The sequence below is a fragment of the Chionomys nivalis genome, chromosome 5 (assembly GCF_950005125.1).
Source record: "Chionomys nivalis chromosome 5, mChiNiv1.1, whole genome shotgun sequence".
NCBI lineage: Eukaryota > Metazoa > Chordata > Mammalia > Rodentia > Cricetidae > Chionomys > Chionomys nivalis.
Genome location: NC_080090.1, coordinates 63734397 through 63760988, shown reverse-complemented (window position 1 = coordinate 63760988; position 26592 = coordinate 63734397). Strand labels below are relative to the sequence as shown.

At 36.4% G+C, this 26592-nt stretch overlaps 1 protein-coding gene across 6 annotated transcripts in view; it reads right to left on the bottom strand.

Moving 5' to 3' along the window:
* Window positions 1–26592, bottom strand: part of Rasal2 (RAS protein activator like 2) — a 302622-nt gene that overhangs the window by 85726 nt on the left and 190304 nt on the right. For 4 of the 6 annotated variants that reach the window (XM_057770587.1, XM_057770588.1, XM_057770589.1 and 1 more), the window contains exon 4: window positions 19803–19909. In XM_057770587.1, coding sequence (XP_057626570.1) covers window positions 19803–19909 — 107 coding nt within the window. Of the gene's footprint in view, window positions 1–19802; window positions 19910–20673; window positions 20752–20836; window positions 20951–26592 lie in introns of those variants that run through there. The other 2 variants (XM_057770591.1, XM_057770592.1) reach the window with 2 other exon arrangements.

Here is a 26592-nt window from a genome sequence, read left to right as displayed (position 1 = left end):
GACAATGTATTTTGAGGGTAGCATATAGTAGTTTATTCTTTTGTAAGTATTTATGCTATTTCCAGTGTTCTAAAATTATAAACATTGCTGTAATAAATAATTTTGTGTATATTTATTTTCATGTTGGTGGCTTATCTTCAAGGGTGGATTGGCAGACTCTGGATCAAAACGTATTTAGAGAATATGCTGTTTGTCACATTTCAGAAGGGCTGTTCCAGCTTGCCATTCCATCAACAGTGTATGATAGTGTCTGTTTTCCACATCTTCACTGATGAAGTTGTTGACTTAATTGTTTCTATCAGTCAGCAAGGAGGATAGTATTTCCAGGTTTACATTTCTCTGAATGTGAATCTAAACAGTGTTTCAGATATTCAGAATAATTTTCAGAATTTTCTTCCTCCCTTCCTCTTTCCTTCCTTCCTCCCTTCTTTTCTTTTCTTTTCTTTTTATTGATTTTTTTTATTGAGCTCTACATTTTTCTCTGCTCCCCTCCCTGCCTCTCCCTTCTCCTCTTCAAGAAAGACAGCTCAGTGGTTAAGAGTGTGAACTGTTCTTGCAGACAACTTGGGTTTGGGTCTCAGCACCTATGCTTAGCAATTCTCAACTGCCTCTAACTCCAGCTCCAAGCAGATCTAATGCCCTCTTCTAGCCTCCATATGCACCTTCACTCATAACCACAGACTCTGTCAAAGAAACACACACACACACACACACACACACACACACCCCTTTTTATTTTTTCAGAAATGACTTGTTCATACCTTCTCTCAAATCCTCCAATTTTTAAATTTCTGGTGCTTTGATCATTTGTTTTCTGACTTTCAATAGTTTAAAAATATGTAACTATTTCTCATTTTATTAGCTGTTTTTGTCTCAGTTTATTAGTTTTCTTTATTGTAGTGTTTTATGCTATGCAAGTAAAGACATTTTATAAAAATATGTGGTTTTATTCATCATTTTTGCTTCGGAGGTGTGTGTGCCCCATGGTATGCATGTAAGAGTCAAAGAACAACTTTGTGGAACTCTATCTCCACCTTTGCATGATTTCTGGGGATGAAATTCAGGTCAGAGAACTTGAGTGGCAATCTTGCCAGCTTCTAACAATTTTTTTTGTGTGTGTGTGTGGTTATATTCACTGATTTTTTTAAACTGCCTCTGACTTTTCAGTATCCATCATGCAAAACTTGCCCTGTGCTAAAGTTAAAGAATGCCATCAAGTTTTCTTTTAGTAATTACATAGCCTGTTTCTATTGTCTTCCTATATACAGATTTCTAGTCTACTTGGAGGCATTATCAGGTGTTATATACATATTTAAATGTTTTCCCAATAGTCCCATAGTTGTCCTGACTCAGATAAAAACCAACCACTTTTTTCTTTGACAAAATCATTCTTGATTTGTATAATAGAACCAGATCTCTCTCTGATTATTCAAGACCTTTGTTTACATTGTTATTTCCTTTGTTTTGAGCTATAATTAGTTCTGCTGCTGTGTTAATTTATATCCTCTACTGAATTGCAATACTGGAAGGCAAATAAGATCAAGCAAATTAAAGTCATCTCTATATTTATGCAATTTTTTTTTTTTTTTTTGGTTTTTCGAGACAGGGTTTCTCTGTGGTTTTGGAGCCTGTCCTGGAACTAGCTCTTGTAGACCAGGCTGGTCTCGAACTCACAGAGATCAGCCTGCCTCTGCCTCCCGAGTGCTAGGATTAAAGGCGTGCGCCGCCACCACCCGGCCTATTTATGCAATTTTTAAAAAACAGTGAATTATTTCATAGTTGTAGATTAGAATGCTAATAATTAATCTGAATCAAGAGAAATTCAATTCATTAAAACAATGTGAAACCTGTTGTTTAAGAGGAGAGAGAGGTTCAGTATTTGAACTATTCCTTTAGTAGATTACCTTGGTTTCTCACACAAGCATGTGCATTCTTATGAATGAACAGTGACTAAGCTGATCTCAAGTTCTGAAAATGAATATTAAGAGAAATAGCTTTAAGGTCTATCATTGTGAGAAATGGTGTATCAAACTAAGAAAGAACACTGTCCTAAAGTGAAGTCTATTAGCCTATTAGACAGTCTCCCAGACTGTTATCATGGAAGTCCCAAAAAGCATTAGATAATACAATATGAAAGGCATTTTTCATTGTCAAGGGAGAGGGACTAGATGAAAGTTTCTGCCTCTCATTTCTAGGGTTCTAAGAATAACAGTATCACAGATGGAGAGAGTCTGGAGACTATTAGTTATTTTTAAAAAACAAAATTCTTAGTGCCTTGAGTGAAATGCAGTGTTCCTAAAAATCACGACTCTGGATAATGGAAGCTATACGGATGACACCAACAATACAATCACTCCTCGCTAATGTCATCAGGCTATCGTCTTTCTTCTTTGGTTTATTTTTTGTACAGAATAATGAAGGACAGAAAAGAGAAATGGAAAAACATAATGTAGAAAAGACTTTATTAGGCATATTACTTCTAGAGGGTATTTATTAATTGTATTGTTTCTAATGTTATAACCATCATACTCTTATGAGTTAACGTACTAAAATATTAACAGCCTCCACATATTTTAAAATAATGATATATTTTATTATTATATATGACAGAAATAAATCATAGTGTCTGTTTCCCACAGCTTCACCTATGAACTGTTGCCTTCTTTAGACTTTTGTGGCAAGCACTTTTACCCAGGAGGCATCTTGCTAGCTTCTAGTAACATTTTTTTGTAAAGCCAAATATATTGGTTTTTTTAAACAAGTTTTGCTACTGGCTAAAACTTTGCAACTTTTTTTTTGTTTTAAAGCAGTTAGATGGCCTCTTTCTATTGTCTTCCTATATTTAGGTCTCTTGTCCACTTGAAGATTACAGTTTTGTGTTGTGTGAAATTGGCTGTTTTAGCAGTACTAAGATGGATAGTGTTTCCAGATTTACATTTCTCTGAATATAATTGTGTTTGAAAGATATTTCATACATTCATTCAGGAGATATACATCTATACCTTACACACACACACACACACACACACACACACACACACACACCACAGCTTGTTTAGGGAATGGGAAGATGGCTGATGCAGGGTAAGTGCCACAAGTTGAGGTTGCTGGGGCTACACAGTGAGTTATAGGCCAGTCTGAATTACAGTGTGAGACCCCATCCCAAAAAAATAAATCAGCCAAAACACAAAAACAAGAAAAGATGTAAAATGAGGTCAATCAATTTGTTCTTGGTCAAAGACGTTAAGATAATACAGTAAGATATACAGTTTTTTCTCCCTGCCCCCACCCCCCTTAGACAGTCTCTCTACATAGCCCTGTAACTGTCTTAGAACTCACTAGGTAGTACAGGCTGTCCTAGAACTCACTGAGATCTACTTGCCTCTGCTTCTGGAGGGCTGGGATTAAAAGTGTGTGCCTTTATTAAAACTTTTTTTTAAAAAAGATTTATTTATTTATTATGTATACAACATTCTGCCTCCATGTATACCCACATACCAGAAGAGGGTACCAGATCTCATTACAAATGGTTGTGAGACACCATGTGGTTGCTGAAAATTGAACTCAGGACCTCTGGAAGAGCAGCCAGTGCTCTTAACCTCTGAGTCATCTCTCCAGCCCTCTTTTAAAACTTTTTACATTCATTTAATTGTGTAGATGTGTGTGTTGGTATGTACACCACAATACATATGTGGAGATCAGAGGATAACTTATGGGAGTTGGTTATCTCCTTTCCCATGTGGGTTCCAAGAATCAAACTGAGGTCTCTAGGCTTGGTGGGAAGTGCCTCTACCAACTAAGCTATCTTGCAGGATCAAAATACAGTTATTCAGATGCATGCGCCAGGAAGAGAGGGGCGGGCAGACGCAGCACGCAGTGGAGACCGGTGTGCAGACGTGGCTGATGTGGAATAGTCCAAGCATGAAATAGTGAAGCCCACACTGAGAGCAGATCGCCCCACTACAATTAAATCAAGTAGGTTTCTTGGGACCTAACCTGCAGAGTGGGAGGCCTTTTATTGGCGAGGACCTCTGGCGAACGGGGAGACTGGTCCTGTCCCTGAACCTTCCTGGGTGGGGAGAGTGTTCTTGGCCTGAGGCGGGACACAGGAAATGGAGCAGGGGCATTCCCCGACCCCCTTGACCCTCCGGTTAGTCTGCGAGGGCTGGTCCCTTCTGCTGGGGTTGCTCCTCCTCTGCTGCAGACCTCTCTCTCCCTGGCCCATCCCAGCTTGTGCCCAGAGGCCTCCTTCACTCTCCCTCCCTTCCGCAGGGCCTCGGGATCACCCAGTTTAGCCCGTTTGGGCTCTGGGTCGGGAGCTCGGGACAGAGGGCAGCGGGAGTTTCTCTGTTTTGGTGGCTGGCCTGCAGAGTGGTAGACCTTTTGTTGGCGAGGTCCCTGGTGAACGGGGAGCCGGGTCCTGTTCCTGAAGATCCTTCTGAGTGGTGAGAGGGATCTCGGCCCGCGGCAGGAGCCAGGAAACGAAGCGAGGGCATCTTGTAAGTGGAGCCCTTGGCCAGCAGGAAAACCTTATCCTGCTTTAAAAGATCCATTAGATAGCATCGATAGGAGGAGATGGGCAGGCACCAAGGCAAGAATTCACCCAACAATCTGAAAAACAACATGAAAACACCAGAACCCAATGATCTTACAACAGAAGGGCTTGAACAACCTAACACAGAAGAAGTGGAAAAAATTTACTTTATGAAAGCAATAGAGTCCCTTAAACAACATGTAAAAAACGCCCTTACAGAAATGGATAAGAAGTAAAACAAAAAGTTTGAAGAAATGAATAAATACGTAAATGATACCCTGGGAAACCAAGAAAAAACAATCAAACAGGTAATGGAAACAGTTCAAGAATTGAAAACTGAAATGGAAGCAAGGAAGAAAACACAAACTGAGGACCAGCTATATGGAAAATCTAGGTCAACGAGCAGAGACTACAGAAACAAGCATAATCAATAGACTACAAGAGATAGAAGAATCTCAGATTCTGAAGACAACATAAAGAAAATAAACGCACTGATCAAAGAAAACAGCAAAACCAACAAATTCTCATCACAAAACATTCAGGAAATATGGGACACAATAAAAAGACCAAACCTAAGAATAATAGGGATACAAGAAGGAGAAGAGTCACAGCTCAAAGGCCCAGAACATATTTTTAACAAAATTATAGAAGAAAACTTTCCCAACATAAAGATATTCCATTGAATAGTCAAGAAGCATACAGAACACCAAACAGACTGGATCAAAAAAAAAAAAATCCCCTTGTCATATAATAATCAAAACACAAAATATACAGATTAAAGAAAGAATATTAAGAGCTGCAAAAGAAAAACTTATAAAGGTAAACTGATCAGACTTACACCTGACTTCTCTATGGAAACCATGAAAGCCAGAAGGTCCTGGATAGAGGTACTGCAGAAACTAAGAGACCATGGATGCAAACCCAAACTACTATACCCAGCCAAGCTATCGTTCACTATCAATGGAGAAAACAAGACATTCCAGGATAAGAACAAATTTAAACAATACGTAGTCACAAATCCAGCCCTACAGAAAGTAATAGAAGGAAAATCACAACCCAAGGAATCCAATATAGCTAACACTGCCTACAATAACACAGGCATCTAGCGACCCTTCACCAGAACAACTCAAAGAAGGGAGACATACAAACTCTACTACCAAAAACAATAGGAATAACCGGAGTAAACAACCACTGGTCATTAATATCACTTAATATTAATGGTCTCAATTCACCTATAAAAAGGCACAGACTAAAAGATTGGATACGAAAACAGGATCCAACATTCTGTTGTTTGCAAGAAACACATCTCAACCACAAAGATAGGCATCTACTTAGAGTAAAGGGATGGGAAAAGGTTTTTCAAGCAAATGGTTCTAAGAAAAAAGCAGGTGTGGTCATACTAATTTCTGACAAAACTGACTTCAAACTAAAATCAATCAGAAGAGATCGAGATGGACACTTTATACTCACAACAGGAACAATTCATCAGGATGAAGTCTCAATCCTGAATATCTATGCCCCTAATATAAAAGCACCCACTTATGTAAAAGAAATATTACTAGAACTTAAGGCAGACATCAAACCACACACACTAGTAGTAGGAGACTTCAACACACCTCTCTCACCAATGGACAGGTCAATCAGACAGAAACCTAATAGAGAATTAAGAGAATTGTTGGAGGTAATGAAGCAAATGGACTTAACAGACATCTATAGAACACTCCACCCTAATAGGAAAGAATATACCTTCTTCTCTGCAGCTCATGGAACCTTCTCGAAAATTGACCACATACTCGGAAACAAAGGAAACCTCCACAGATACAAAAAAATATCAGTGTCCACCTGTGTCTTATCAGATCACCACGGATTAAAGTTAGAAGGCAACAACAATGCTACTCCCAGAAAGCCGACAAACTCATGGAAACTGAACAGTCAACTACTGAACCACACCTGGGTCACGGAGAAAGCATACATTGGGGACTTAACAGCACACCTGAAAGCTCTATAAAAAAAAAAAAAAGAAGCGGACGCGCCCAGTAGGAGTAGAAGACTGGAAATAATCAAACTGAGGGCAGAAATCAACAAAATAGAAACTCAGAAAACAGTCCAAAGAATCAATGAAACAAAAAGTTGGTTCTTGGAGAAAATCAACAAGATCGACAAACCCCTATCCAAATTAATTAAACGACAGAGAGAGAACACGCAAATAAATAAGATCAGATATGAAAAGGGGGACATAACCACAGACACAGAGGAAATTCAGAGAATCATTAGAACTTACTACAAAAGCCTGTATGCCACAAAACTGGAAAATGCAAAAGAAATGGACATATTTTTAGGTAAGTACCATATACCAAAGCTAAACCAAGACCAGGTGAACGATCTAAATAGACCAGTTAGTCGCGAAGAATTAGAAACGGTTACCAAAAATCTCCCTTCCAAAAAAAGCCCAGGACCAGATGGTTTCAATGCAGAATTCTACCAGAACTTCCAAGAAGAGCTAATACCTATACTCCTTATTGTATTTCACAATATAGAAACAGAAGAGTCATTGCCAAATTCCTTTTATGAAGCTACAGTTACTCTGATACCAAAACCACACAAAGACCCAACCAAGAAAGAGAATTACAGGCCTATATCATTCATGAACATTGACGCAAAAATTCTCAATAAAATACTGGCAAGCCGAATCCAAGAACACATCAGAAAAATTATCCATTATGATCAAGTAGGCTTCATCCCAGAGATGCAGGGCTGGTTCAACATATGCAAATCTATCAATGTAATCCACCATATAAATAAACTGAAAGAAAAAAACCATATGATCATTTCATTAGATGCTGAAAAGGCATTCAACAAAATTCAACACCCCTTTATGATAAAGGTCTTGGAGAGATTAGGGATACAAGGATTATACCTAAATATAATAAAAGCTATTTACAGAAAGCCGACAGCTAACATTAAATTAAACGGAGAAAAACTCAAAGCCATCCCACTTAAATCAGGAACACGACAAGGATGTCCACTCTCTCCATACCTCTTCAATATAGTGCTTGAAGTTCTAGCAATAGCAATAAGACAACATAAGGGGATCAAGGGGATTCGTATTGGAAAGGAAGAAGTTAAGCTTTCGTTATTTGCAGATGATATGATAGTATACATAAGCGACCCCAAAAACTCTACCAAAGAACTACAGCTGATAAACACCTATAGTAATGTGGCAGGATACAAGATCAACTCCAAAAAATCAGTTGCCTTCCTATACACAAAGGATAAGGAAGCAGAGAGGGAAATCAGAGAAGCATCACCTCTCACGATAGCCACAAATAGCATAAAATATCTTGGGGAAGTGAAAGATCTATTTGACAAGAATTTTAAGTCCTTGAAGAAAGAAATTGAAGAGGACACCAGAAAATGGAAGGATCTCCCTTGCTCTTGGATTGGGAGGATCAACATAGTAAAAATGGCAATTCTACCAAAAGCAATCTATAGATTCAATGCAATCCCCATCAAAATCCCATCAAAATTCTTCACAGATCTGGAGAAGACAATAATCAACTTTATATGGAAAAACAAAAAACCCAGGATAGCCAAAACAATCTTATACAATAAAGGATCGTCTGGAGGCATTACCATCCCTGACTTCAAACTCTATTACAGAGCTACAGTATTGAAAACAGCTTGAAATTGGCATAAAAACAGAGAAGTCGACCAATGGAATCGAATAGAAGACCCGGACTTTAACCCACAAACCTACGAACACCTGATTTTCGATAAAGGAGCTAAAAGTATACAATGGAAAAAAGAGAGCATCTTCAACAAATTGTGCTGGCAAAACTGGATGTCAGCCTGTAGAAGAATGAAAATAGATCCATACCTATCACTGTTCAAAACTCAAGTCCAAATGGATTAAAGACCTCAATATCAGTCCGAACACACTGAACCTGATAGAAGAGAAAGTGGGAAGTACTCTACAACACATGGGCACAGGAGACCACTTCCTATGTATAACCCCAGCAGCACAGACATTAAGGGCATCATTGAATAAATGGGACCTCCTGAGACTGAGAAGCTTCTGTAAAGCAAAGGGCACTGTCACTAAGACAAAAAGGGAACCCACTGACTGGGAGAAGATCTTCACCAACCCCGCAACTGACAAAGGTCTGATCTCCAAAATATATAAAGAACTCAAGAAACTAGACCGTAAAAGGCTAATCAACCCAATTATAAAATGGGGCACTGAGATGAACAGAGAATTCTCAACAGAAGAAGTTCAAATGACCAAAAGACACTTAAGGTCATGCTCAACTTCCTTAGCGATCAGGGAAATGTAAATCAAGACAACTTTAAGATACCATCTTACACCTGTCAGAATGGCTAAAATAAACAACAATGATAGCCTTTGCTGGAGAGGTTGTGGAGAAAGGGGTACACTCATCCATTGCTGGTGGGAATGCAAACTTGTGCAACCACTTTGGAAAGCAGTGTGGCGGTTTCTCAGGAAATTCAGGATCAACCTACCTCTGGACCCAGCAATACCACTCTTCGGAATATACCCAAGAGATGCCTTATCATACAACAAAAGTATATGCTCAACTATGTTCATAGCAGCATTGTTTGTAATAGCCAGAACCTGGAAACAACCTATATGCCCTTCAATGGAAGAATGGATGAAGAAAGTATGGAATATATACATATTGGAGTACTACTCAGCAGTAAAAAACAATGACTTCTTGAATTTTGCATGCAAATGGATGGAAATAGAAAACACTATCCTGAGTGAGGTAAGCCAGACCCAAAAAGAGGAACATGGGATGTACTCACTCATATTTGGTTTCTAGCCATAAATAAAGGACATTGAGCCTATAATTCGTGATCCTAGAGAAGCTAAATAAGAAGATGAACCCAAAGAAAAACATATAGGCATCCTCCTGAATATTAAACTTCATCAGGTGATGAAAGGAGACAGAGACAGAGACCCACATTGGAGCACCGGACTGAAATCTCAAGGTCCAAATCAGGAGCAGAAGGAGAGAGAGCACGAGCAAGAAACTCAGGACCGCGAGGGGTGCACCCACACACTGAAACAATGGGGGTGTTCTATCGGGAACTCACCAAGGCCAGCTGGCCTGGGTCTGAAAAAGCATGGGATAAAACCGGACTTGCTGAACATAGCGGACAATGAGGACTACTGAGAACTCAAGAACAATGGCAATGGGTTTTTGATCCTACTGCACGTACTGGCTTTGTGGGAGCCTAGGCAGTTTGGATGCTCACCTTACTAGACCAGGATGGAGGTGGGTGGTCCTTGGACTTTCCACAGGGCAGGGAACCCTGATTGCTCTTAGGGCTGACGAGGGAGGGGGACTTGATTAGGGAGGGAGAGGTAAATGGGAGGTGGTGGCAGGGAGGAGGCAGAAATCTTTAATAAATAAATAAAAAAAAGATAAAACAAAATACAGTTATCATTCTTTTGTCGTCTAATCTATAAACAAAGCCTTGAATGCCAACATTTAATACTTGTATTGGTAACCTGTCAGAATCAGGCAGAATGACCCTAGTCTCTTAGATCATATGTTAACAAGAGTTCTGAGCTTTTTTTTTCAACTGCAACCACCTAACTTTATTGGAAAAGTGCTTCTGAGTAAGAGTGATCCCACTGACTGCATAAAATGTAGGTAAACAGGACAGATCATCAGGGTTTGATCTTCAGATCTGTTGTTACTATTGTTTTTTCCTTGTCTGATTTTTAAAGAGCTGAACAGCACTACCTTCCCACACAGCCAACTATACTGTGAATGAAGGGCAAACTCATAGGAAAAATAATCCCTTTCTGTCATTATGTTCAGAGGACTTCCACAGAAAGAACTTTTTTTTCCTATTTAATATATTTCACCCTTCTTAATTGTTTCATTTAGCAGATCAACTGAAGAATCTTGAAAAACCAAAGGTACACAATGCTGATTAATTCAGAACTACCAGATAATGATGAGGCTACTACAGCATAAAAAAGTAACAATGCCCTTGTAATTTGCATAACTTGGACAATAATGCATACCATCCAGTTAAGTGAGCTTTTGGAAACATACTGGGAAAAAGAACAGTCTGGAGTGGGAGTGAATGGGGTGGAGCATAGCTTAGTGGTGGTGTGCTCCCCTAGTATTTGTGAGAACTTGGGTTCAATCCCCAGTAGTACAAAACAAATTTAAAAATCCCTTAAAAAAAAAAGCAGTCTGATGTTGAAATCATAGGGTGAATAAGAAAGACTCTAGAAAGGCTTCTAGAAAAAGAGGCTCCTAAATTGTGTTGACTAGATAAAATGAATAAAATATAGTTGAGTGTGTACTTTAATGTTTACGTAATAAAATCTAATACTCATAAGTATGGCTGAGGAACATTTGATAGCAAAAGAGTAAGATGAAGACTCAAAACATCCATCATTTTATTTCTGCACTGTGCAAGCCAACTAAAATGCATACGATTTGGTCATTTGGTCACGACTTGAGCTATTTGAAGGTCTTCAAAAGTGAGTCAAGTAATAATCAAAAATTTCAAGATTATAGGGTTGGGGAGATGGCTCAGTTGACAAAGTGCTTGTCATGAGCTTGATTCCTAGTAACTATACAAAAAGCCAGGTTTGTCCACAAATGTCCATAATCTCAACACTACAAAGGTATGGACAGGAGGATCACTGGGTCTTGCTGGCTAGCAACCCTGTCTGAATCAACAAGCTTCAGGTCAATGAGAGACCATATTTCAAAAGATAAAGTATGGGTTGGTGAGATGCCTCAGTGGGTAAAGGTGCTTGCTGCCACATCTGATGACACAAGAAGTAACAATCAGGTTTAAATTAAGCAAGCATCCTGTAAAGACAGTGCTCTGGCAGCAGTGTGAAGGCCAAAGTGATGAGAAGGACCTGGAGGTTAGAGAGGGGTGAGCTAACAATCTACTGCACTACACAGGACGGACTGTACACTGGCAGGACAATTAGTGAATCTCAGTATAAAAGCAGGGGCAACAGTTCAAAATGCAGGAAAAGAATGACACTGTATAAAACATGAGTTTGATGCCTGGGTTGAGGAGAGGACCGATTCCCAAAAGTTATTTTCTGACCTCCATACAAGTGCCATAACATTGTAAGCAAATGTATATAAACACACACACTTTAAAAATGTAATAAAAAATAAAGATTAGGTGGTGTGGGAAGATGGCTCAATGGTTAAAACACTTGTCACTCAAGCAAGAGGACAGGAAGGAGATCAGATCCCCAAAATCACATAAATGCCAGGTGGACATAATACCCATTCCATAATTTCAGTCTCAGAAGATGGTTTCCCTGGATCTAGCTGTCTAACAGGAACTAGCTCTATCAGTCAGCTCTGGGTTTGACTGAGAGACCCTACTTAAAAGAATAAAATGGAAGAGTGATAGGAAGATTTGCAATATTAATCTTGGGCCTCTACATGCATGATCACATAATATATACACGGCACATTCGCTTGTCTACATACATGTCATACACCACATAAACACATGTGAAAATGACAGAAAAAATAAGCTAAGATGGAGAACCACTGAGAAAGATACCTCGTGTCCTCTGACCTTTGCATGAAAATGCACATATACGCACATGTATCACCCCCACGCTCATATACAAGAACACAGTACACACATGCAAAAAAGGGGATAGAGGGTTTCAATGCTGCAATCACAAAGCAATCAACTCTAGGCATGGGCTTTCTGAGTGCAGCACTTAGATATTGAACTGGTTTCCTCTTCATGAAGCTGACCGTAATACCAGTTCAAGGAAGGAATAAGAAACAATGATAATTGATGGCAGTTAATGACAGTCAGGCTGAAAAGAGATGAATGGACGTGAAAGAATGCAGAGAAGACCTGATGACTTATTCTATAAGATATACATAATTCTTAAGACAAAGATATGCTGAAAATAGGTAAAACTTTAAAAAATAATCTACATATAAAATATTACCACAATCTACTATTTATTTATTCTACTGTATGTGAACCTGCATGATTACATATGGACCATGTATGTATAGGAGTCTGTGAGGCCAGAAGACAGCACTGGCTCCTGTGGAACTGTATCTATAAGCCACCGTGTCAGTGCTAAGAACTGAACTTGAATCCTCTATAACAGCACTAAGAGCTAAGCCATCTTTACAGTCCCTGCTTTATTTAGCTTTAAAATCATGTTATGATTCCTATTCCCACATCCAAAAAAATAATATGGCACTATTTTCCCTACAGAAGGAAAAATTATGATAGTTTGCATAAAATGTATTATTCAAAGAATCAATAGCAACTATTTAAGAATTTTGTAGACAATAAACAACTAATATATAACAATGTACTTCAATATATTTTCTTTGCCTTTTCCCTTAAGTATATATAAATATATATTTTATTTAAATAAATAAACTTTATTTAATCTAGTATATTAAGAATATTATTCTTTCAATTTATAACCACATTACAAATATTAATAAGACTTTATATCTTTACTCTGTCTCATAGGACTATATTTAATTTTACAACTCCTTTATTATTATAATTCATATGCCATAAAATTACTCTTTTTAAAGTATATAAGTCAAGTTTTTTTGTGTGTGTGTATTCAAAAAGGTCAAGTGGGTGTAGTAGTAGCTCATGCCTGTAATCCTAAAACTTGAGAGGTCTCAAAAGCTAAAAAGAGAGCAAGCTTTATAAACCATCACCACAGTCTAGTTCTAGAACTCCTTCACTTCTATGATTCTTTTCATACACAAAGTAATAAAACATAAAACATATGGATTTCTGTTTTGGCTTCTGTAGCCTTTTGGGGGGAGATTTACCAATATGGTAGCATATATCATTATTTGATTTCTTCTTATGAGTAATAATGTGTTATTATATGGATTGCATAGTTTTTATATCTGTTCTTCAGGGAATAGTTAGGCTGTGGCTACTTATAACTATTATAAATAATGATGTTATAAACATTTTTATGCATTTTGTAAAGACAGGTTTTCCACTGGTTATATCCACAGAAGCAGAATTGTTAGACCAAATGGAAACTCAAAATTTACCTTTGGAAGAACTATCAAACTATTTTTTAATGGCTGTATCACTTACATTCCCATCAGCAATACATAAGAGTTTCAGCTTTTACACATCTTCAATAATACTTACTACTGTCTCCCTGTTTTGATTATACCTATCCTACAAGCAGTAATGCATCATTTTGATGTGAGCTTCCCTAAGAGCTGAAACTGAGTGACTTTCTTCTCAGGTACAAAAGCACCACTGCTTACCTTCTCTAGAAAACCCTCATTAAGGAATTTTGTTTGATTTTTAACTAGCTATCCAAAAGTCTAATGGAAACTACTATGATATTTTAAGATCTTAGAATGAAATTCCTTTAAAATTAGTAGATGCTTAATACAAAATATAGAAAACAAACAATTCAGAAGAATGGAAGTAGATTGGCTGTAGAATTAAAGAGCTCTATGCTAGCAGATATCTCAGGGTATTCTCTAGCAGCAGTGCTTGTATCTTTGCAAAGGGGCAAAAACACTCTTTGCACAATTAACAAAACACCTAGCAAAAACATAACACTGGAAACATTTTCTTTCCACATCACTAGCTTCTGAACTCCTATATTGGAGGGAAACATCTGGTGTCCGTTGTACTTATTTAGTATGCTTGGTGGCAAATGCCATCCTTAAATGGGCGTGAGTTTGAATCATTTACCTTTAATTATAAAGTGAAAGTTGTACCTGTCTCCCCCATTGAAGGCAAGGAGAATATCTTTTCTTGGGATAAGGGGGATATTATCTAAAGAGTGTGCTATATATGGGTGTCTGCATTATTCTCTTGAGCAAGCCTTTTCTCCTGGGTGGGATAAACTGGACTCTTTAGTACTTAATTCTGCTACAAGTCTATTTCTAAGGATTACCATAGATTGAGGAGTATTTCTTTTATATCATTCTTTCATTCTTTCAAGTTAGACTCTTGACAACAATTTCTGCCAAGTCTGTTCCCTTCTCCAGGTATCTACCAATCTCTATTCTTAAATACTATTCTTCAAAGAATTACATCTAACTTTATTCTTTTGTCCTGCACACCAAGATGCTAAATTTCAGATTTTCTAGGCTATGTACCATTGAATTATATCTATTCTGCTCTCAAACTGACTTAAAGGAGTAGCTGGCACTTGTAATGTTGTACCACAAAATTATTTTCTGATATCTGTTTAACATGTTATAATTACCTCTGGTAAATTATAATGGTAAAGCAATAATGCATTTATATATGCTTATATTATATATTCATGTACATAGGAACACAAATATACTCTTTATTAAAAGATGTATTATTGTAGGGTGATTCTATTACAGATTTAACTCTGTATGGATGGCCAATGAAAAGAAAGAGAAAAGATGGATATGAGTCTGTAAGCACCAGGAGAAATGGCTATAATTGTCTTCCTGGAATATAAGAGCAAAGTGGATATAAAATTTAAAATTTTTCAGTTTTGAAGTTTTTCAGCTTATAAGCAATAAAATCAACGTCATTATTTTACTCCTAAGGGAGACTCTTATGCTGGCCAATGTCACAGTAAATAGTTTGTCAGACTGGTAGTCTAAAATGACCACGACAAACACATATATAAGTAATTAATGCACTGTCAAGCAATTTCCATATGAGTAACAGCAGGCCACGGAGGAAGTGCTGCTGATTAGTTTTGCATGTCAGACTTGAAGATACAAAAGAAAGCACCGATGTTTGTGGGTAAGGTTGGCACAAATGTGTTCCTCATTATTTTACCAATCATGAAAGCAAACGATCCTCAATTCTAGGGTGCATTGTAGAAGCATTTGGAATCTTTCAAAAAGTAAAAACAAAATAAAAACAAACAAACCCACCACCACCAACAACAACAAAAACTCCACTGACGTACTTTTTATAAGTGTCAGTCTTTTTTTATGAAAGGTAAATTTTATGGTTAGAATTGAAAACCACTGGTTTGAACAATGAACATTTCCCAGTTTTTCTTAAGTGTGCAAGAAACTGTTTAATTTGGAAAAGTACTTATATAGACCATATAGAAGACATCAGGTACAACAGAAACCAATACTAACTGATCCTGACAGCATGATACCTAAGAAAGGGGTTACCATCTATCTGGTGTTTAAAAAACTTTTAAGATTTATTTATTTTATGTGTATGAGTGTTTTGTCTGCATATATGTTTGTGGAACACATATATGCACAGGCCAGATGAGGGCATCAAATACCCTGGAACTAGACTTACAGAGGTTGGCTGTAAGCCTCAATGTGGGTGCTGGGACCTGAGCCTGGGTTCTCTGGAAGAGCTCAACTGCTGGCCATCTCTCCAGCCCCAATATCTTTTTATACAGGATTTAATAAAATCTTCACTTTATTTTCCAGAGTATTTATTTAACCATACAAGGTATGATCATTTGATTAAATATCTCTTATGTTAACATATTTGTTTGACTAGAACTGTCAAGTGTCACAGTAACAAGAGGATAAGGAAGGTTATACAGAAATATCTGGCTACTGCCTTAGTTCAACTATGCTTTCTGGGTGTCTTGGCATAATTTTTAGTGTCTGGATTCTTTCAGAGCTAAGCTCAAAGCTAGTACGAATGGTGCAGCTGTGACTGCATTGTGTTATAGACAAGGCCAACTCAGATCATTGTGCTATGGAAATGAGAACACTAAGCTGAACGAATGCATGGCCCAGAAAACAAGCAGCTCTCTCTAGTCAAGGCCAATTGGATGGTATCATCTAAGCAGAAGTCACACACAAATCCTAAATATCATTAGTCACTTTATGATAGGATATAAAGAAGCCTGTTTTAAAAACATAATTTCTACTATATATGAAACAACTATTTACAGCTTTAAGACATGTTTGTTTTCCTTTCTGAATTAAATTTAAGTAAAGATAACTTATTTTAGTCAGTTGTTCCTCATTTCTGCCATAAAATCACTTAAATATCATTTGAGGAATATAAAACAGATGTTTTATATAGAGAAAAGCACAAATATGCCAAGGCAAAAATATATCCTAGAAAAAAAAACAAAAAAATGATCTTTTTCAAGAAACAAAAGCTATTCAAATGATTATAATTTGAAGAATCGGAAAAAACTCACAACTACCAAAAACATTGCGAGCTTATACATATGCATTATCTAAAGGACTCAAGAGAAATTTATTTCAAGAAACAAATTACTAAATAAAAATTCTAACTAGTTTCAGTTTTCAAATATAAATATATACAGAACGTACTTTAGACATATATCCCAAATGTTAATTAAAAATTCTCTTAATTAAGAAAAAAACCCTATTTTACACAGGCACACTAATTTTAAATAATCTTTTATGAAATGTTTACTTATAGCAAAAGTTTATTACTTTAATTTACTAGAGACATCAGTCTTACCAAGAGACTGCATGTGAGGAAAAACTCATTTTATTTGTATCCTTGTATAATTGATATGTCTCTTATCCACTAAACAACTATTGATCAGATGTTTGCTATGTATAAGGTACTGTATGGAGCAACTGGGGTAGTTACAAAGATAATCAGAATAGGAATTTACTGTTAAATGAGAGACAGAGATGGCAAACTAAAAGAGGAAAATGAGGAGTGAACATAATCAAAATACATTATATACATGATAATTTTGTCAAACAATAAATAAAAATGTGTTATTTATGTAGCATGAAACAGACCTTTCTTGACAATAAGTTTTTATAAAGATCACCTCTTTTCAAGATGTAAAGTATTCTCTAATGATATATAATACACCCAGTTATACTTTAAAAAAATAAGAAAACAAATATAATTTCATATTTTTAACGATCTGCGATTATTATCAGAATACCAGTGTCAACTTCTATATACTGCATTACTCTGGAGTATGACGGGTCCAAGGCTACTAGAACATATTAGCTATTTGTCTTTTTCTTTAGGGGAGCTGATAAAAAACTGAGTTCTGTTCTGATGGTTAATTTTAGAAAAATGTCTAGGTGAGGGCTTTTGAGTGGTTAATTCTCCTAGAAATAAGTGGCTTTGTGACTGTAATTGTAAAGTTAAGGAGTCTTCTTTCCCTCATTATTTCTATGTTTATCAAACGAATACATGGTTTCTAAGTAGTACTTGGTCTTAACCACTTCTCTTTCATAGTTTTGAAACTTCTATTTACAAATGGTTAGTTTTATTAAGATAACACAAATCAGTTGTGATTTATTATTCAAATAAGCAAAATTAAAGTTCTAATTAATTAAACTTTAAAAAGTATGAACACAAATTTCACACATAATTTAAAGATATTTTTCATTGTTACCATAATATAGAGAGCTATTCTCATTTGGGGACTTTAAGAAAAGGAAAGTACCATTTCATTTCAGATAGACAATGTAAAAATCTTAAATTGGAACTCAATACAGTAATCTCCATCAATGAATTCTATGTACAGTTTTAAGTATAATTAATTGATATATAATATACTCAGCTACACCTTGAAAAAATAGTAAAATGAAAAAATATCTCATTTTTTTTCTTAATAATTCAGGATCACTGTTATCACAGTGAACTGCTGTATAATAGACCTTAAAGTATGATGATGTCCTTCAGAAGTACTGTGTTAAGGTGTCTATTGCTATGATAAAACACCATAACCAAAAGAAACTTGGATAGTAAAGAGCTGTATCATAGTCCATCACAGAGGGAAATAAGGACAGGAGCCTGAGGCAGGAGCTGATGCAGAGTTCATGGAGGGGTGCTGTTTACTGGCTATCTCAATTTGTTTTCTTATACACCCTAGGACCACCAACCCAGACATGACACCACCCATAATGGGTTGGGCTCCCAACATCAATCAATAATCAAGACAATACTCCACCAACCTGCCTAAAAGTCAATCTTAAGGAGGCATTTTCTAAATTAAGATTCCCTCTTCCCAGATATGTTAAGTTGAAAAACAAAACAAACAACCCAGCACAACTACTAATACAAGTTAAGTTATATTGGTTTCTGCTTTGTTTTAAAAAAAAGAAGAGTGAAAGAAACACGCTTTTATTTTTTATTCATAAAAAGTAAAACATATGTACCTATATGTCTCTATAGAATTAAGAAATTTAGTAAGACATTACACCCGATGCTATTAAAGAGTTGCCACATCATGATTACAAGATTAATGAAGCACTCGCTTGCAGGCTATAGCAACTTGTAAAGCTCTGAAAGGTTCTTACAGAAACAGATACCCACAAACTCTACCCACTCTTAATGTAAAAGACGTTAAGTATATTGTTCTTCAGAGTTAACAGAAATAAAATGTGTATTTGTGTTGACTAACACATCTATCATACATCTAAAAAAGGTTCTACTTAGAAGCATCTCAACCTGACAGCATTGGAATAAGAACATATTAGTTTGGCTACATTAAGAGTGAAAAGTTTTTTTCCCCAAATAGAAAAGTTTATTTCTATCTATACTCATCATAGTACTTAGAATAATGACCAACCTACTGAAGCAATTCTCTTTAAATATGCCTTCTATAACACTGCAGACGTTTATATGTTTACAAAACAGGTCCATTTCTTACCCAGTACTCAAAGAGAAGAGATGACTCAATATCTGAGTCACTTAAGGCTGGCAAGATGGCTCAGTAGGTTATGGCCATGCAAGTCCGATGACCTGAGATCAACTCCTAGAATCCATATAGAAGTAGAAGAGAACAGACTCCACAAAGCTGTCCTCTGACCTCTACATGTGCATTGTAGTGAATGCATGCACACACACAAATAATAAATTTTAAAATAATAAAGTATAAGAAATATGAGTTTTGCAATGAGACCAAAAGGCTGCACCTAGTAGCCAGCTATATGCTCCACTATAGTCCTCCCATCTCAGTATGCTTTTGGCAAATGTTTATATTTATTATAATATTAATATATTTTTAGCTAATAACTAGATTAAAGGACACCTGTAAAGATTTGCACTCTATAATTCAGAACAATTCAGATTTAAAGTACTTAGTTTTTTTTTTAAATAGTCCACAAGGAAAAATAATATTCCTTAAAATCTAATAGACCTCATACTGGACATGATTCACAGTTAATAGAAATATATACTTTTATCTTCAGTATTGTAATGTAATTCTTAAGGAACAAAAGGTTTGATTTACTTTAACTCTGAAAACAAAAGATATATATAGGAAAGCAACACTTACTGGTACTTTGAAAGGAGAGGTATTCACAGTGTCCATGGAGTTGGGTTTCTCTGATGTGCTGGTCCCTGAGATGCTCCGTCTGCGGGGGGACCTTTCTGCTGGCACCTCTGGAAAAGTGGAGGAAAGAGAAACATCATGAAGTATCCAAAATTTCAGACTTTCCCTAAACTATAAAATTGGTTTTTTTTTTTTTTCACACAAAAGAGCTGTTTTTTTTTTTAAAGGTCTATTACATCTTAATCTCAATATGCTTTAGGTATCTTTGTGATGTTTAACCTATGGAGACAAAGAAACTTGGTCAGGGTTAAACTCTATTCTAAGGAACAACTTGTGTTTTCATCTGTGCATGTATAAGAAGTAATTTTTCCAAGTTATAATATGTTTAAGGTTTTCAGGCTCACGTAATAATTATATCTTGTACCATATGGCTCTACTTCTCTATCAGCCATTTAGAAGTTAAGTGAGTCAGAAATTTCTCATATTTTTGTGAACCAGAAATATGAGTGTTGTGCATAATTTGACATGCTTACAAAAAGGTCAAAGTTCGGTTCTGTACAGATGATTCATCAGACTGTAGCAAAAGCTATGAGAAGACTGAAAGGTGCTGCAGGATAAAAGAATATACATGCCTATGCAGATATAAAAATAGAGCCGCTTCTCCTTGTTCTGGCTATATGACCTTACTCACATCTTCCTCTGAAATCACAGATCTGTTCAAATGACCTAACAAGATTAGGATTCTGCAAATGATGTGATCTCTAATTTAATAGCTATACACCACATGAATATTACATTTTAAAGGTTTCTTTTCATACACATAAATCATATACACATACACACATGCATACGCAGATATTTATGCATATTATACCTTTATCACAACTGCTTCCCATCTCCACTTCAACTGACAGACAGATAAGAATCCAGCTTCTCAGATAACATTAGATAATCTCAACATGGACAAGAAAAAAAAAAACACATCCTAAAAAAAGTATTCTGTGTTATCTTCCAGATCTTAAAAAATAAAGAGTAACCTGTGACTCCGGAGACTGACATTTTGATTCCTGCTGTTCTGCCTTTAAAAGATAGATGCTGTTTAAACTTCCATTTCTGGCCTCCTGGCCCCTGGGATCCGTGCTACTTCCACTTAAGAGAAAGCATTTTTTTTTTCTCGTGCTCCCTTCCTGCCTTGCTCTTCCCCCTCCCTCTCCACAGCTTGCAGAGAGCGAGCGAGAACGAAACACAGGACTGCAGCTATTCATTCAATCAATCGTCTGACTGCACATCCTCATTAGTTACTTTTAGGCTATTAGCAGGCGTCCATCGCCTCCCCTTACTTAGAGAAAATTTCTCTGTATTACACTAATCTGCAGCAGGAAAAAATTACTGACATTTAAATTCGGCTAGTGTTAAAAGGACACCATCTTACACAGACCCAGTAATGCACAGAAATCAATGCTGCCTAAGAAAAGCCAACTGGAAGTGCTTACCCTATCACTGTTTGCATGCTGGATACAGGTCTTCTTTCATCTCCTTGTGGCATCTTGACCATTAAGATATTAGCCAAATTACAATATTCCTAACGACTGAGAAGTTGATACCGCAGCTTATATGCCTGCAGTAGAAGACAGTTCTATGATATTGCTGTATTTCTAAATTATGACCAATAACTGTGTCTCAGTTTCTCTCTAACCATCAGTGAATAAATGAATCTTAATATACGAAGTCATTTTCAGAATTAGGTGCACGTGACTTCTAACATACATCTCTCGGAGATGGCAGTATAATTAGCTCAGATTCATGGGAATGGTGCAAAGGAATTTAAGCAAATCAGCTTGTTGGAGTACACCACACAGCAAGACCTTCAGATTTGAAGACATGACTTTAAGGGTAATGTATCCAAGTCAGGTGATTCTAACGTTGGGGGACAAGAAAGGCAGAGAGAGGAGCTGGTAAGGCGGAACATCTCCTATTTTCTCTGGTAATTATCTATAAAGGTTCTGTAACTTCAAATTAAGGTGCAGATATTTTAATCTCTGGATAAATGACAGAGAGACTAAACTGGGAGAAAAATAAGTTTAATTAGCTAGGATAAGATGATAGAATAGAATAGTTTCCTCGATATGCAATGTTCAGGTTAATGGAAAAACTGAAACTCATTTCTTCACTGTCTTCCAAACATCTAATTTTAGTTTCAGGCTTATGAACTTGTTAAGCAAATATATTTCAATGCTTTAACTGTTTGAAAATGTACTGGGTAAACTGAGTAACTACATTTCAAAATCCAATAACTATGGTTACTTACTATGCTTTTTTATATCTCCATATGACAAAAACAAATCGCTCTTAGTTAAAAGTTGTTAGCTCCAGAGAGAATAAATTACTCTTGAAGAGGTAAAGTAACTCAACCAGTGAAAGGAGTGAGTACTTTATATTCCTTATTTTCTCAACCCTCTACAATATAATTTATCTCTTGTTATAGAACAGACCTTTGAATGACCACGTGTTTATTTCTCTCAAGGATTGCTCCCCTAAAGACCAACACTAACTTAGAAAATAGTAGTCTCAACAGAAAACTGATTGGCAGCTTGCTGGATTAGTAAATTACAGGAAGGCCCAAGTGGTTCTTGCTCTGGACCACTAAGGTGAAACCTTTGCTTTATTAAGACAACTGATGGTAGTTAGCTGGGGCTGAAAAACACTGGGGTGCAATCTTTTTTTAAAAAAATATTTATTTATTATGTATACAATATTCTGTCTGTGTGTGTGTCTGCAGGCCAGAAGAGGGCACCAAACCTCATTACATGTGGTTGCTGGGAATTGAACTCATGACCTTTGGAAGAGCAGGCAATGCTCTTAACCACTGAGCCATCTCTCCAGCTCCCGGGGTGCAATCTTTTAAAAATTATTTTTTCAGGGACAGCACACAGAGCTGTGGTTCAGAGGGAGCCAAGGCTGAACTTGACAACGTGTGAGAGTCCTCCACAGGTTTGGGTGGCATAACAGCTGCAGGATGGAAAGTATCATGGGGAGCATCTGTAGGCTGGCACTGTCCAAGAGGCTAGCAGAGGACACTGGGGAAGGTGCAGCCAGTTGCAGCTGAGACCAGAACATACTGTAGATGGCAGGACTGTGGGATGACTTTAAGAACAGCAACAGGTGTGGAGTGGATTTGTCTGCACCTACAAGAAAAGCTATGTGTGATGTGGATGGTAATGCTGGAGAAGAGGAGCTACCCAAGCCCTTGGGAGCCCAGAAGATCTTGTGTGTGTTCCAGATGTTAGACAATGAACTATTTACACTGCTGGATGGATTTTGCCTTGATCTGATTTTAACTGTGATCTGGCTTTTCCCTCTTGGAATAAGAAGTATATAATTTTTTATTGTACAGGAGCTCGGATTTTTAAAGAACCTGAACTTTTATCTTAAATATCCAATGCAAAATGTATCTCTCAATTAGTGATAACAACCAGACATTTTGATGATAAAAAATGACATTGCAATACCAAGCCATCATTTATTATTTCAGAGAAATGTTTTTAATGAATTATATCTTCAATCTGGACAATAATCCTTTGGAATTGAAATTATTCTCCCAATTTTACAGACATGGAAACAAGATGTTCTAGTACTCTGCCCATGTCTGCCCAGCAGGCAAGAGGCAAAATGAGGATTAGAACCCACGCAGTCTGCATTTAGAGCCTGTGCTTTTAACCATCAGGCATGCTATCTTGTTCTGTGTGTTACATAACAAGCTATAATGGAGGGGGAAACTATAACTACAGGGACTCGAGTTTTCTTATTTGTTTCTAAAAGTAACTCAAAATTTTTTAGTTGTATGTTCACAGTTGTTGTTATTTTAAAGAAAACTAAGGCATACATACTAAGAGTTTACTCTAAACATGACCTATCAAGAAGACTCAATTCTGGAACACAGATGCTGATAAGAATCTCCAAGTCCAAGACACACAGAGCTGAGATACTGAGACAAAAGGGGAGACATATAACTTAATAACAAAATGCAACAGGATAAAAATCCAACAAACAGAAGCCAAGCACTAGAGACTACATAAAGGTGATTTATTTTATTTTATTTTTTTAATTTTTTTTATAAAGGTTATTTCTTACACACACACACACACATACAAAGGAAAAAAGCCTTCTAAAAAATAATATCCCCTTCAACACCCTTTGAAACAGGGTTTCTCTGTGTAACAGCTCTGGCCGTCCTGGAACTTGCTTTGTACACCAGGCTGGCCTTGAACTCACTGAGATCTGTGTGCCTCTGCCTTCCAAGTGCTGGGATGAAAGGTGTCCACCACCAATGTCCTGCCGCCCCTTAACTCTCTTAAAGTAATCTTTGATATATAAAATAAAGGTCTTAGGATTTGCAACGAATAAGCTCTAAATAACTAACAGTGTTATTCAGCCCCAAATGACAATTGTGAGCATTTCAATCTCGTTATAAGATGTCTCTGATCTCACGGTTTTAGTGAGCTGTCAACTCTAGATGTTATCTTTTCAGATTTCTATAGACAGGCCTTAAGACCTTTTCTGTCCTACCCCCTCTTTGTTGTTGTTGTTTTTTCACTTTTTTTTTTAAAGAGGCAAGATGTTGTTATATAGCATAAGCTCATCTCAAACTCTCAGAATTCTGTGTCACCCTCTGAGTGCTGCGATTACAGGTGTGTGACATTGCACCTGTCCTGTCTTGGGTTTTCCTGACACTGACTGATTCAATAATATGTTTTCTTACTAATAAGCTTCAGAGTAATGTGCATTACCTTATTTATGTATATGTTCTAAGGTATACACACTATGTCTATAACTGGCTCAGTAATATAACTGGAGGTACATGCTTAGATTCACTGAAACAATAATTTCAGTATTCAGTAATAATTTAAAAAATGATTTAGACTTTGATTATGCCAAGGTATTTTAAGAACAGCTTAGTTTCCCCTTCACACATAACCGTCATTAATAGAATCAGTGTACTGAAAAGAGAAAAAAAAAAAACCCCAGCTATTAGGGAGGCTGAAGCAGGAAGATCATTTCAGCCTAGTTTGAGACCAATCTAGGCTATAGAGAGAGATCATCCTCCCATAAAAAAAGGAGAAAGGGGAACAGGGAAGAGAAGTGGTGGTGAAGGGAAGAAAGGAGAAGAGAGAGAATATGAATACCAATGTATAGACCTTTAAATGTAAATATGCCTCTGAGAATAAAATGTACATACAACATGATGTAACACCAAAGCTATGATGCCAAGCAATAGTAATTAGTGAAGGTAACAGAAATGGAAAAACCATGATGTTGGTTTATTCCTCTTTTGCATTCAGTCAATATCAAGTCTATCTCTGAAATGGTTATCAGCTTCATTTTAGCCAATCATTAACATCCTATTCTAGGACTTTTTATACTATGTAAATTTTGACAGGGATTTCCTACTGAATCTTACCCACTCAGTTTCTGACTACTTAATGTTATCCTGTACACAACTATAAGATTAATCTCCCCCCAAACACTGCTTTATTTGATGAAATTACTTTTTTACTGATCTTTACATAATCAGGCATTTAAGGAGGGGGCGAATTCAAGTTGGCCTTCTTTACACAGTCCTTCTCTTTATCAACGATTTGTATGAGTCTGACAATCTGTGGAGACTGGCCACACTCCTTCCCTGGTAACTGTCCTTAGAAGTGTTCCCCCCACTTATCAAATTGTGATAGCTACTTCTATAAAGCTAGACCTACATACTTCACATACCTCTCTGTGAATTCATACTGCTTGAGTTTACCGGAGCAAACTAAATATTATTACTGACTACACCAGTGTTCTGCAGCCATGGTCTTACACCAGCAGAATTAACTAATGGTCTGCTCTACACTTCAAACAAAATAAGTGGTCATCTCAGTTTTAAGTATTTCTTACAACTGTTTTTATAAACCTTTTCCACCTATAATTTCTTCTATTAAATAGAATAAGAGATGATAAACAAGTAACTTTTAAATAAACAACTACAAATAGTTAAGTATACTGAGTCTGGATACCCTCGAAGCTCTTTAAAAGACATGTATTTATAATTAAGATTTTACTCAGCTGAATCATAAAGGATGCCATCTTACTATATGGATAAATGGTAAATATTCAGCATTCTTTATGGAATTAACTTTATATTTAACACATTTTAGTTTCCTTATTTTGAAAAAAAAATTGATTCTACCATCTTGACAAGTTTAATAGTCAGCCTTAATGTTTACTAGCTTGAATGATCAGTTATAATTGAGTCTTTGATGAATAAGCTTCATGAAAGTTAGGTATAAAAGGTTAGGTATATTTGAAGGCTTTGCTGTCTATACATCATTCATTTAAAAATTTATAAAATCCAAAATTTTATTAAGTAGACTAAATATAAATTAGTCATGTTTAATTTTTGATATTTTATTATTTAAGTTTCATTTCCTTTAAATATCTACCCAATTTTTTAAATTTTAGTTTTATAATTGCTCATTCCATTAGGAACTTCTTTGAAAGAACACCTTCTGTCCCCACTCCTCCCTTCCTCAATAAATTTCCTAAACAAAAGAAGTAATATTCAAAAAGAAATCCACAGGAACCAACAACCTATGAGATACAATATTATTCAACTGCTATGTTTAGGTTTTAGCAAAGTTCACAGGGATTATGGGCTGTTTATATTTTGTTTACATTTTCAAATATATTCTTGTAAAGACTTTTATGATAGTCTCCAGTTTAAAAAAATACTTTGTTTCTTCTAGGTAGTGGTGGTGCA